The following is a 13,666-nucleotide window of genomic DNA, read 5'->3' as shown; positions in this document are numbered from 1 at the left end:
AAAAAACCAGTGAAAAGTTTTCAAATAGTATAAACAACTTGATTTCAATATTGTGTTTTTATACATGGAAATACAATAAAGTTGTAATTAGAAATAATGAGATAATAGGTAAATTTAATACCTGTTTTTTTACTCTCTAATACACACGTCTTATGTTAAAAATCAGGCTGGGCACAGTGGCTCATGCCTGTAATCCCAGCACTTTGGGAGGCTGAGGTGGGTGGATCATGAAATCAGGAGTTCAAGACTGGCCTGGCCAACATGGTGAAACTGTCTTTACTAAAAATACAAAAATTAGCTGGGCGTGATGGCAGGTACCTGTAATCCCAGCTACTCAGGAGACTGAGGCAGGAGAATTGTTTGAACCCAGGAGGCGGAGGCTGCAGTGAGCCGAGACCGTGCCATTGCACTCCAGCCTGGGTGACAGGGTGAGACTCTATCTCAAAAATAAAATAAAATAAAAATCAGATGGGACTTCTTTTTTTAAATTTTTTAAATTATACTTTAAGATCTGGGATAAATGTGCAGAACATGCAGGTTTGTTACATAGGTATATATGTGCCATGCTGGTTTGCTGCACCCATCAACCCATCGTCTACATTAGGTATTTCTCCCAATGCTATCCCTCCCCTAACCCTCCACCTCTGACAGACCCCAGTGTGTGATGTTCCCCTCCCTGTGTCCATGTGTTCTCACTGTTCAACTCCCACTTATGAGTGAGAACATGCAGTGTTTGGTTTTCTGTTCTTGTGTTAGTTTGCTGAGAATGCTTGTTTCCAGCTTCATCCATGTCCCTGCAAAGGACATGAATTCATCCTTTTTTTTGGCTGCATAGTATGCCATGGTGTATACATGCTACATTTTCTTTATCCAGTATATCATTGATTGGCATTTGGGTTGGTTCCAAGTCTTTGCTATTGTGAATAGTGTTGCAATAAATATACATGTGCATGTCTTTATAGTAGAATGATTTGTAATCCTTTGGGTATATACCCAGCAATGGGATTGTTGGGTCAAATAGTATTTCTGGTTTAGATCCTTGAGGAATTGCCACACTCTCTTTCACAATGGTTGAACCAATTTACACTCCCACCAACAGTTTAAAAGCATTCCTGTTTCTCCACATCCTCTCCAGCATCTGTTGTTTCCTGACTTTGTAATGATCGCCATTTTAACTGGTGTGATATGGTATCTCATTGTGTTTTTGATTTGCATTTCTCTAATGACCAGTAATGATGAGCTTTTTTTCATATATTTGTTGGCTGCATAAATGTCTTCTTTTGAGAAGTGTCTGTTCATATCCTTCACCCACTTTTTGATGTTTTTTTTTCCCGTTAATTTGTATAAGTTCCTCATAGATTCTAGATATTAGTCCTTTGTCAGATGGATAGATTGCAAAAAATTTCTCCCATTATTTAGGTTGCCTGTTCACTCTGATGATAGTTTCTTTTGCTATGCAGAAGTTCTTTAGTTTAATTAGATCCATTTGCCAATTTTGGCTTTTGTTGCCATTGATTTTTGGTGTTTCAGTCATGAAGTCTTTGCCCATGCCTATGTCCTGAATGGTATTTGGAATGCAAGGATGGTTCAACATACACAAATCAATAAACATAATCCATCACAGAAACAGAACCAATGATGAAAACCACATTATTATCTCAATAGATACAGAAAAGGCCTTTGATAAAATTCAACACCCCTTCATACTAAAAACTCTCAACAAACTAGGTATTGATGGAACATGTCTAAAAATAATAAGAGCTATTTATGACAAACCTACAGCCATTATCACACTGAATGGGCAAAAGCTGGAAGCATTCCCTTTGAAAACTGGCACAAGATACAGATGCCCTCTCTCACTACTCCTATTCAACATAATATTGGAAGTTCTGGCCAATGCAATTAGGCAAGAGAAAGAAATAAAGCGTATTCAAATAGGAAGAGAGGAAGTCAAATTGTCTGTTTGCAGATGACATAATTGTATATTTAGAAAACCCCATCATCACAGCCCAAAATGTCCTTAAGCTGATAAGCAACTTCAGCAAAGTCTCAGGATACAAAATCAATGTGCAAAAATCACAAGCATTCCTATACACCAATAGTAGACAAACAGAGAGCCAAATCATGAGCGAACTCCCATTCACAATTGCTACAAAGAGAATAAAATACCTAGAAATACAACTTACAAGGATGTGAAGGACCTCTTGAAGAAGAACTACAAACCACTGCTCAAGGAAATAAGAGAGGACACAAACAAATGGAAAAACATTCCACGCTCATGGATAGGAAGAATCAATATTGTTAAAATGGCCATACTGCCCAAAGTAATTTATAGATTCAATGCTATCCCCATCAAGCTACCATTGACTTTCTTCCCATAATTAGAAAAAACTACTTTAAATTTCATACGGAACCAAAAAAGAGTCCATATAGCCAAAACAATCCTAAGCAAAAAGGACAACGCTGGAGGCATGATGCTACCTGACTTCATACTATACTACAAGGCTACAGTAACCAAAACAGCATGGTACTGGTACCAAAACAGATATCTAGACCAATGGAACAGAACAGAGGCCTGAGAAATAATGCCACACATCTAAAACCATCTGATCTTTGATAAACCTGACAAAACCCAGTGCTTCATCTGGGTCGAGACAATGGGAGAAACTAGACCTTTAATGGGGCAAGTACAATGTATCCGGGTGCTGCTGTGCCTCGTGGCCACCAAGTTTTGTGGGAGAGATGCTGAGCTGGAGCTGGCCATGAGCCTAAAAGTGGTCATGGTAGCTGGCATTGCTGGGCAGTGAGCTAACAGCTCATCCACAAAGCAGCAGTTGATGTAAGCGGCCTGGGGGAGTGCATAAACTGACGAAACACCATCATCAATCCTGGATGCACTCACACTCTCTCATTATATCCAGCTCTCATCCTCAGAGAACAAGATACCCTCACGTTTTTCCCCAAGAGGGAAAGTGCAAGTCTAATTCTTCAAAGTGGTAGGCAGTGACCCTTTCCAGAAAAAGACTTAATAAAGGTTAAGAAGCCAAGTTGCCCTTTGTCATAGCAAGTCTCACAGCTGTAACTAACTCTTATCAACTCTTTCTGCTATCATGAATTATGGATTCGCCCTTGGCCAGCCTCATGACTAATCTGGATTTTTTTTCTTGTGTCTGTGTAATAATCCGGAACATCATACTCCAAGGAGTCTTTTGAGAGTTTGAATAATCCAGAGTGGATTCCTTGGGTTTGGAATAATCCAGAACTTCATATTCCCAAGGACTCCCTGAGTTGCCCTGCTGCCTCAGTTGCCTATTCATGGTTACCAGTGACCACATGAACACTAAGAGATGCCCCACTGAATCCCCTGGGTTTCTGACATGCTCCTCCCTACCCTCATTGTGCAGAACCAGCAACCTGTCAAGGCTGCACATTTTATATTCTTTGCAGTTCTGCCATCCTTATAATCAGATCCTAGGCCTGATTTTCAGTGAGTCTTCTCTGTGGCTGCAGACCTAGCTTTTCACGGGAATCAAGTACATAAACTGTTTCATTTGCTGGTCCACTTGTATAAGAAGGGCAAAGGATAACCACAGCTTCCAGTTCAGTGGTACTTTGTGTTCTGTGGGGAAAATATTCAACAATCGAGTTACTAGGAATAAGTGGTGAGAGGAGCCCATCCAACCTAATTCTACTATTTGGATGTCTGTGCCTTCAGACTCTTGGGAACACAGTCTCTTATACTGGCCACTGGTTCTGTGCAAATGTAGCAGCTGGAAGGACATGATTGTATACCTATAGGATGCAGTTCCCCAACTGAGGCTGTAGCTCTGCCACTGGTTGACCAGGCTGTCAATAACGCTGGCTGCTTCTAATGTCTGTGGGGTTTATCTTCCTCCCTCTGGTATGCAAGTATTTTACCAGGATTCCTGCTCACCAGGTCTAATTGGCATGATGCCATCAATAGACCAGCCACATGTTAAGATGACCAATGTCTTCGGCGAGCTACATTTTAAAAAAGAGCAGGAGAGTTAGCCTAGTATATGCGTTATATTTCCAGTCTTTTGACATCATCCTCAAAAGTATAACAAAGCCACTTTTGCATTTCCAGCTTGTTAACTATAGGTCAACACCTGGGAGCCATCATGGGTGATCATTAGACTGGCCCCAAGTAATTCTTACAAAAATACTGAATTCTAGGTCACAATAAATGCCCCAATGTCATGAATTTCCCCATATCCAGCATTATATCCTGTCCTGCTTCATCTAAAACCCTAACCTATTACCATATGTGTCCTCCCAGTTTCTGCCAGTGTGCATTAGCCAGATTCTGTAATTCCTTTGGTGTATGGACTGTTCTTCCCAAATCAGGGTTTGTATTTACATTTCCAGGCTGTGCTGAGACCTAAATCTGGTTATTGCTGTGAAAGTGATGATGGGTCAAAGGGAGGAGGCACATGTTGGGAATGATGTCATTTTGCAAATAAAGAACCTGCATCAGGTGAAGTTGTCCTATGGTGTTCACGCAAGGGGAGTGCTTTCACCTCAGCAAGGGGGCTGCTTCTGCCTAGACGTAGGAGAGTTTAGGTAAAGTTAAGGTTGAAGATTCGTGGATAACCAGCCTGGGCAACATACTGAGACCCTGTCTATACAAAAAAAAAAGAATCAGCCAGGCATGGTGGCATGATGGCACATCCCTGTAGTCCCAGTTACTTGGGAGGCAGAGGCCAGAGGATTGCTTGAGCCCAGGAGTTTGAGACTGCAGTGAGTCGTGATCGTACCACTGCACTCCAGCCTGTGTGACAGAGTAAGACTGTGTCTCTTAAAAAAGTAAAAAGAAAAAAAGATTTTTGTCTTATGTACTCAATGACCCATCTCAGGTGTTAATTTTTAACTCTTTCCCTACAAGGGCTCTGACTTTGAAAAAGGAAACCTGTCAAGGCTGCCCATTTAGTATCCTTTGCAGCGCCAATATCCTTATAATCAGATCCTGGGCCTGATTTTCAGCAGGTCTTCCCTGTGGCTGTAGAAGATGAAAGTGCCTTTGAAAGCTGCCTCAGAAGCTTTTGAGCTGACAAATTGATTCCCTAAGTGTGCTATTTTCCTTTTTCAAGGCCAGTGATGCCAAATGCAGTTACCTTACACACTGTCTTTAGTACTATCATTGCCCCTACTATAAGCAGTGGCCACTTAATCTCCCACACCCATGCCTTCCACCTGCTGTGCATTCAACCAGAAGCAAAAGCTTTAGTGATTGTGATGCCAGAGTGTCAGGATTATTATCCCCTACTTACCAAGATCAAAAGGGTCCCTACTGCTTTCAGAGGGGTGACAATCTGACTCCAAACTCCTAGCTGAGAAGCTGTTTTATAAACTTCTTGCACAAGTTGTCTTATCTGGGCTTCAAAGATAACAGTCTAGGTCAAAGCGTATGTGCCAATATTTTATTGTGGAATGAAACATCCAGGCAGCAGGAATAAGGGAAAATAGACATTGAGGCAGGTAGGGCTGGAAAGCAAATACCAGATGGTATGTTATAGAGTTGGCCTCAGCTTAAGGTTTCTCTATCAAGGTTTCTGGTCAGGCTAAACAAAACTACCATTCTTCAAAATAGATCATCCAGGGAAAGGAATAGGACACTGCTGCTAGCTCCCTCCCATCTCACACTGATCCAAGCTGGTGCCCTGGGACACAAATTCTGCTTTACCTGAGAGTGGTGTCACACAGCCCTTCTGGTCAACTGTTGGGGAAGCCAGATCCTGCACACCATGGTGGGTACTTCATTTGAATCTAGGTTTGGTGGGTAGGGCCCAAACTCTCAATGGCTTAATTGGATTGGGACTGGTGGCTGAAGTTTCTGCTGAGGTGGATGTGAAGGAGACAATAGTAGTGGCAGCCAGGATGTTCCAATGAGCAAGTGCTCAAAAGTCCAGGAGTTGATGGTGCCCAGTGATACTGTGAATCTGGTTCACTACCACATGCTAACTCTGCCTAGAATCACACCATATTTATCTAATATCCAATTCTACCAACCATACACAGATACAGCACTATCCACCTCTTACAGAAAACTGAGGCCTTGTATAACATACCTTGCAGGTAGTAGAATGAGTAGTTGAACCCAGTAAAAAGTGCAACGTTTTACTCTTTCTCCTAGTCAATGTACATCTCCTATTCCAAAAATTTTAAGCAAAAGATGGCAATACCTATGATGAAACAAATTTTGGGGTTGGGTGGGAAGACCTGGTGGTAGTGGTCATTGTGTGTTGATCAGACTTCAGAATAACAAATGAAGAGTTTCCATTTTACTTATTACTATGATGCACCATTTAGACATATTAGCTATAGAAGAACACAAAACAATGTACTTTGACACAACAAATGAACTGCACTAAATGGAAGGTGTTATAACCCAGGCTTGGGTTGACAACATAAAAACCTCTTGATGAAACTATCCCCAAGTAAACCTTTGTAGCCCATCTATTATTTTGATGTTGTATTTTCACTAAACTGATAACATGTCCAGTCTTCAGGAGGAATCACCCAAGGTCATGTTGACATAAACGACATTTCTTTAAACACAGTCCTTGAAACTCCAGTAAGCATCATGCTCTTTCACAGACTTAAAATAGTCACAGCACAAACCCCAAGACAAGGGGGAAGTAACTTCTAGTAAACTGAGGAAACAGCCTCACTAGAGAGCAGAAGAATTAAAAATAGGTTTTTGATGGCTACATGAAAAGAAATACAGATTTTCTTTCTTGCCTTGATTCATTCAATTTAAAGGTACAGAACAGAGTTCAGCTTCCACTGTCTTAGATATTTGGTCTTGCTCTTCTCAAATATCTCCAAGTGCAAATTGAAATACAATGATCCTATTTACTCAGCCATCTCACCCTTTATCTATTTGCTTCCAGTGTATTTTGAGAAAATGAATAATATGTTTCCCATTTTGCCCTCTTAGGCCTCATTTTTGCTATTAAAAAGTTTCCTAGCCAGATGTGGTGGCATGCCTGTGATCCCAGCTACTCGGGAGGCTAAGGTGAGAGGATCACCTAAGCCCAGGAGTTTGAGGCTCCAGAGAGCCGTGATCAGGCCACTGTACTCCAGCCTGGGTGACAGACCCTGTCTCAAAAAAAAAAAAAAAAAAAAAAAGTTTCCATAATTAAAAGAAAAATTTCTATATGCAGAATGTGATTGCCATCAGAGCAAAAAATAATATTAATATTTAAAAAGAAGTAAATGACTGCACCACTGCACTCCAGCCTGGGTGACAGAGTGAGAGCCTGTCTCTAAAAAGAAAGCAATGAAGTAAAAAATAAGGTGAACTAAGATACTTGAAATCATCTGGGATGGATGAAAAGGAGAAATCGTTCAACACTCCTCCACCTCCATTAACTCAGTGCTTTCTCTCCCCTTCTGCCTTACCCCTGTCCCTAGGAGATTCTTTCCTTCTCCCTTAACCCTGCCCCTAGGAGATGCTACCTGAACCTGTGGTGACAGAGGAAGGGGACAGGTTCTGCCTGTGAGAGATCCCAGAGATGGGGTAGGATGGCAAAGGTCTCTCTTCTCATCCCAACTTCATTGCCTAAAACCTACGTGTGACACTGAAAGAAAAATGATAAATATAAATGTGGTTATTTAATTATTGCTCTCATAGAAATAAAGCAGTCTTTCTACTAAAGCATCAGGAAATCCTAGAATAACAGAAATGACTGAAAGTGGGAGGGCTAGAGGTGGTTGTGTAAGGATACACGAGAATGTTTTAACAACTAAAAAGAATAAACACAAGTTCCTTGACCAGAAAGTTCCATTCTGGAGCTAGGAGGTGACTCTGAGAGGTCACACAGGACTTTGAGAGTCGTGGTCGTTAACAACCTAGAAATAAGGCTTTAGTGCGTGGCAAAAACAAAACAAAAAATTCCCACCAAAATAACTAATGCAGACGCTAAAGATAATATTGAATAACCTTCAACACAAAGACCGAAACACCACCATAGAATTTATTTTTGCTTTATTAACAATGTGGCTTACAATTATTTTTCAAGTAAAAAGGGTTTTTTTTTCATTTAGAATAAAAATTAAAATATAACTCTGATATAGATTTTCATTTATTTACATGAAAACATATATACAGAATACAATCTTACAGCAAACCAAAAGCATGCCCTTCGTCCTGCAAATTTCAAAAGTAACGACACCAATTTTTCCCTTTTATGCACCAAAAACATACACAAGATAGGAATCCAATTTCAATACAAACTATTCAAACTAGAATGCAAAACAGTGAAAGGGCTTTCAACATTCACGACGAGGGATAGTTGATGTTTCCAGAGATCATGCTGGCTCCTGTTTTGAGCAAGTGAGATGATTATTTTTTCTGTCATTTAAAAAAATTTGCCTCAAATTTTTCATCCTAAGGTGATTTTTAGCCAACGATTGTCCTAGAAGTTTCCTTTTTTCGTCAGCACATCTCTTCAGCCACACAAAAAGCACTGCTCTGCCTTGGTTAGGCAGCACGACCGTCATACTCACCAGGCCAAATTCCCATCACTTGGTGCCAACCATACAGAAGAATTACAGCCCCTTCCTCAAACAATATGGAATCGTTTGAGTTGTTATTTATCATTGAAACTAGAGAGGTTTTCAACCAAAATTCAAGGCAGTACTCTATGTCAGCAATTACAACTTTCAGGTAAATTACATGGGTCAAAAGTAGCACAATTTGATTTTATCATAGTATGTTTGGGGTATCTGCAAACCATTCTAGTGATAAGAGCTATAAGAACTGGTCAACTTAAGAATTCAACCACGTGAAAGGGACTAATTTCCAAAAGACTCTTAAACAGAAAAGGGCAATAAACAAAAGAACTACTGAATTATAATAGTTGCCAATACAGATTTCCTTTGCTATTTAATTATTGCACCAACGAGATATGGGCAGTATGGATATCTCGCTAACAATTTCTTCCTTAAAGTACAGGTTTCTTAATTGACTATGTTTCCTTTCAAATAATTGCACACGTGATCACAGCTTTCTAAAGACAGAAGAGAGAGGAAGTGGAGCCTTGATTCGCCATCTTAATCCAAAAGCAGCAAAGATGCTCAAACCACAACAAAGATTTTTAACACTACTGCTTTTTTTTTAGTTCTATATACAGAAATAAATATAAATGGGTGTTCTATAAAATAAGTATGAAAACCCCTAGTGCTTCTAAAACTAAGCGGGGACAGCTCTTAGAAAGGGGTGTTTGGCATAAGATAGAGGGCAAATCTCAGAACTTGCCATATACAACACTAAAAATTCTGTGAGATAAATTCGACACCCATCTTCAAAGGGCTGATCAAAATCAACCTCCTACAGAGGGCAGTAAAGGTCGCAGGGGCAGTGTTCAAGGCGTGGATCATTTTAACGTACTGAGGAACAAACCAAAACAAACACAGGAAATCATCTTTTGAATCTGATCAAATAAGGTAGGATAACCCAGAAGCCGTGCAGCTCAAATACTGCGTCTGACCCAAACTTGGACCAAATGACTCTAATTTTGAAAGTGATGGATGAGTCCCCCACACTATGAAGCTCTGTGGTGAAGTTCACTGGCTTTTGCTTTTGTTTTGAAAGGCGAAGAAGTTCTGTAATGCCAGTAGTACCCTGTTCTTTTTCTAGGTTGTTAGGTTTGTGTTTTTGCGGACAGGATATTTTTTCAACATAGTACAAATGCAGTCAAGAAGTGAGGAGCTGAAACAAGCTCCGTGAGTTTAGGGTGAGACTGAGCAATGGGCTGTCGTGATTCAAGCGGAGGTGACGTCTCTTTCTCAGGGTGTTCAAACAGCGCAGACTGCAGGGTCCGCCGGGCCAGTTCCAGGAAGTTCCGAGTGGTGTGATGCCCACAGGACGTGGGCGCACTAAGGAGAGGACTTTGGTCCCAAAGGATCATCCGAGAGAGATGGAGAAGAAACAGTACCATCAAGGGAAGGAATGCGGGGCATCACTTCTTGGTGTTTAGACCATGACACTGTTGGCCTAGGGGCTATGGTGGCATCGGGGCACACATGTCAAATCCACTTTTTCTGCCAAAAGCAACAAGGACACACACAGAAAAATGCTCCATGAAATTGGCCCTATCTTTAAGACAGACGCTGGTGAGAGGTGAATCCTACAGAGCAATGAAAACACATTACAATTCTGTAATTGCTGCTGACGTGAAGTCCACCCGTCACGACGGAAATCCCCGGAGAATCCAAGCTCAGAAGGACACTGGCAACAGCTGGAGGAAAAGCACCTCCTTGGTCCTAAAATCATTCTGGGCTCTCCTCAAGGACCGGAGAGATGGCATAGAGACAACTTTCATGGTGACGCCAGGCCGTGCCCTCTTGTGCAGTGGTCACAGCCATCTCCTCCCTGGCACGCGCACACAGAGTGCTCACCCATGGTGACCGCGACTGCACAGAGAAACACTGAAGTTAAACTGTCAGGGTGAAGGATATGGACAGTCCTGGGCACTTGGCTTCATGGGAAGCAAACACTTTCCCCTGTGACAGTGGCCGTATCCTTCCTGGGCTCCTGGCGGGCCACAAACTCCAGCTCCCTGGGTGGGCTCCAGAGAGCTCCTGGAGGATCTCCTCCCTCCAACGCAGCACCTCCTCCTCCGTGCCACCACTGAAGAGGGAGACAGAAGGTGACATTCGTGCTGCAAGTCCTTGTTGTGTTGCGGCCACCACATTCCCTCATCCTCGTCTCAAATACAACAGAAACAACTCAGCTTGAAAAGGCCACAGTGAAGGATCATCAAGGAGTCAGCGTGGGGAAAATGCCAAAGATCTGGAAATGGATGCCCTTTCCAGTCGTTTGACAGAGTTTCACTCCACGAGACTTGAGCGTTTAAGGCCAAAAGCATGTGGCTGAGAAGGCAGGGGTGGAAAACCGCGGAAAGGTCAAAACTGGAGCTTAAAGGAGAGATGCCCAGGGCAAGCCAGCCACGGATCCCAGAGACATTTCTGTCGGGGCACAAGTGACACACTCCTCCTATCTGAGGTCCCCGGGCAGATGCATCAGCCAAACTCTAAAACTTGATTCTAGAAAGCGACTGCAGGGGAGACCAAAATGCCTCATCCATAAAATATGTGTTTTCCATTCTCCTCTGTAACCATTAGAGTGTTAAGAAGGGTGAGCTTGAGCAATCACAGTTTCCAAAATCCCACCAAGAATCGTATCTGGAAATGTCACAGAAATGCAAGCAGCTCGTCAGCCCACCGCAGAATTTTACTGGAACTGTGGACACTCTAGTCCAAGGGACAAGCTCAAGGTAGTTATGGTGAAAAAGCAGGAAGGGTGCGAAGCCTCTGCTTCCAGTGTCTGCTCAGGAACTGCGGCAGGGTTTGGTTTCCTTGCATACGTTTAAAAAGGCATCTTGGCAGCCACCACAGAGGAACACTGTAGTCCACTGGGTCTGAGTGGAGATACGGAGTCGCTCATGAGGATATGGAGATGGCTTCTGGTCCAAGAGGCCAGCCAACTCTTGCAGCCACAGCTTTGTCTGTACGTGACCTGGCGGATTTAACACAACTGCCCAAGAAATTCCACAAGCAAACTCAAAGCCAGAAAGAGCTGCAGGAATGGCAGGGTCAGAACTGGGACCAGACCCTTCTTTTTCTTTCTTTTTCTCATTGTTGGCTGATCTGGATCTTTCTTTCCAGCATGAGCGGGATGAACGCCAGCGGGAGACAGCGTGCTCACCACTGCGCCCTCAGTGTCCACACCTGTCGCTTCACAGGAACTGAGGTCCAGAGTGATAAGAAGTCACCCAAGATCTCAGAGTTAGTTCTCAGCAAAACCAGGGTGCCAAGTGGCTGCCTCCAGATTCAAGGCTCATGCTGCACTGTCCCTGGTGCATATGCAGCCAGCTGGGGCAGAATGAGATAGAAGGGACCCTCAGAGGGACTCCTGCTCAATGGACCTGCTGCTCAAGGGACCTGCTGCAATGATCCTTCTAAGCGGATGTAGCTGGTTCATGAAACGCTTCCCCCACATCTCTTTACCTTCCTGCTCTCTGAAACTAAGCTTTTCCTTTGATATATAATCCAACATTTGCCTAAAAGTCTCACTCCCTGATCCAACTACAATTAAACTACAACACTGGAGATAGTTGAGGTCTAGAAAAGACTGGGTAGAGTGTGTCTCTACAGATATTCTAGGCTTCAATCAAAAACCATCCAGTCGGGCCAGGGCGTGGTGGCTCACACCTGCAATCCCAGCATGTTGGGAGGCCAAGGCGGGCAGATCACTTGAGATCGGGAGTTCAAGACCAGCCTGACCAACATGGTGAAACCCCGTCTCTACTAAAAATATAAAAATTAGCTGGGCATGGTGGTGGGCACCTGCAATCCCAGCTACTTGGGAGGCTGAGGCAGGAGAATCACTTGAACCCGGGAGTCAGAGGTTGCAGTGAGCTGAGATCGCGCCACTGCACTCCAGCCTGGGTGACAGAGCGAGACTGTGTCTCAGAAAACACAACAAAACCAACCAACCAACCATCCAGTTGCACGGAGATGCCTGCAGGCCTTCCTTCACTCCCCGTATTCCTAAAAGGCACCTCAAACAGAGGACAGAGCTTTAGCACATCTTTTTATAAGGACGTCGCTGCCAGCTGCATGGCAGAAAGGAGCTGCCACCAAGATGAAACCGCAGGTGCCACTCAACCAGGGTCACACGCCTATCCACAGGAAACTGCATGTATAAATGTGCCCGTGTGATTACAGGAAACACGACGGCACAGGGTGAGGTTTCTTCCTTGGCGACATTCTTCTTTTACAAAGAATGCAGGCCTCACTTTAGGAAACCCTGCTCCAAGGGAGCTGCCGGTTTGGGGCGGGAGAAAGGCAAAATGTGGGCGAACCAAGAAGCTGGCCCACGTCCGGCAGGGTCTGACGCGTGACTTTAACTGGCACTCCCCAGAAAGCCACTGCTGCTGTGCTTCGCTGTGCTTTGCAAACACGGAAACAGCTCACACGCCAGCAGAGGCAGGAGATCCTGGGCTTCTGGTTTTCTGGTGATACTTAGTGTCTGTACCATTTAACGTATCCCGGAAAATCAAAGTTTCAGTCCTGGAAACCTTTACCAACACTGCATCCCACATCACGGGCCACCTCCCGAGGGCCGACTCAGTTGGCATACTGGGCGTAGAAAGCCACTTTGACTCTCTCGATCTGGTGGCATAACTTGATGGCGGGCCCCAGCTTCAGCTCCATGCACTCCTGCACCGTCGGAAGGGTCAGAAGCAGGAGTGCTTGGCCGTCAATGTCCTGCAGAAAAAGAAAGGCAGGTTAGAGACGGGGCAGTGTGCACCCGGGTACGTAGATGCATCTCGGCAGGCTCCATCCCGGGGCCAAACCTGACAAGAGGATGCTCTTGTTTCATTCAGTTCAGGGGATTGTTGGTAGAGATACCAATCCGGCTGGATGCCTGTCTAATCTTTGTGTTACTAAAATCTTTTTGCAGCTAGGCACAGTGGCTCACACCTATAATTCCAGCACTTTGGGAGGCTGAGGCTGGAGGATCGCTTGAGACCAGGAGTTTGAGACAAGCCTGGGTAATCCAGTGAGAGATGGTCTCTACAAAAAATTTAAAAATTAGCTGGGCAGGGTGGTGCAAACCTGTGATGTCAACTAC

General features: G+C 43.6%; 1 protein-coding gene across 10 annotated transcripts in view; it reads right to left on the bottom strand.

Moving 5' to 3' along the window:
* Window positions 1-7,976: 7,976 nt before the first annotated feature.
* LOC105494351 (Scm like with four mbt domains 2) overlaps window positions 7,977-13,666 on the bottom strand; it is a 253,153-nt gene continuing 247,463 nt past the window's right edge. For 6 of the 10 annotated variants that reach the window (XM_011762688.3, XM_071070495.1, XM_071070498.1 and 3 more), the window contains one exon: window positions 11,948-13,299. In XM_011762688.3, coding sequence (XP_011760990.1) covers window positions 13,159-13,299 — 141 coding nt within the window. In that variant the 3' untranslated portion in view covers window positions 11,948-13,158. Of the gene's footprint in view, window positions 13,300-13,666 lie in introns of all 10 variants that reach the window. The other 4 variants (XM_011762686.3, XM_011762684.3, XM_011762683.3 and 1 more) reach the window with 1 other exon arrangement.

Source organism: Macaca nemestrina, chromosome 9 (assembly GCF_043159975.1).
Source record: "Macaca nemestrina isolate mMacNem1 chromosome 9, mMacNem.hap1, whole genome shotgun sequence".
Classification (NCBI taxonomy): domain Eukaryota; kingdom Metazoa; phylum Chordata; class Mammalia; order Primates; family Cercopithecidae; genus Macaca; species Macaca nemestrina.
Note: the sequence above shows the minus strand (reverse complement) of the source record. Positions and strands in the feature narration are given on the sequence as shown.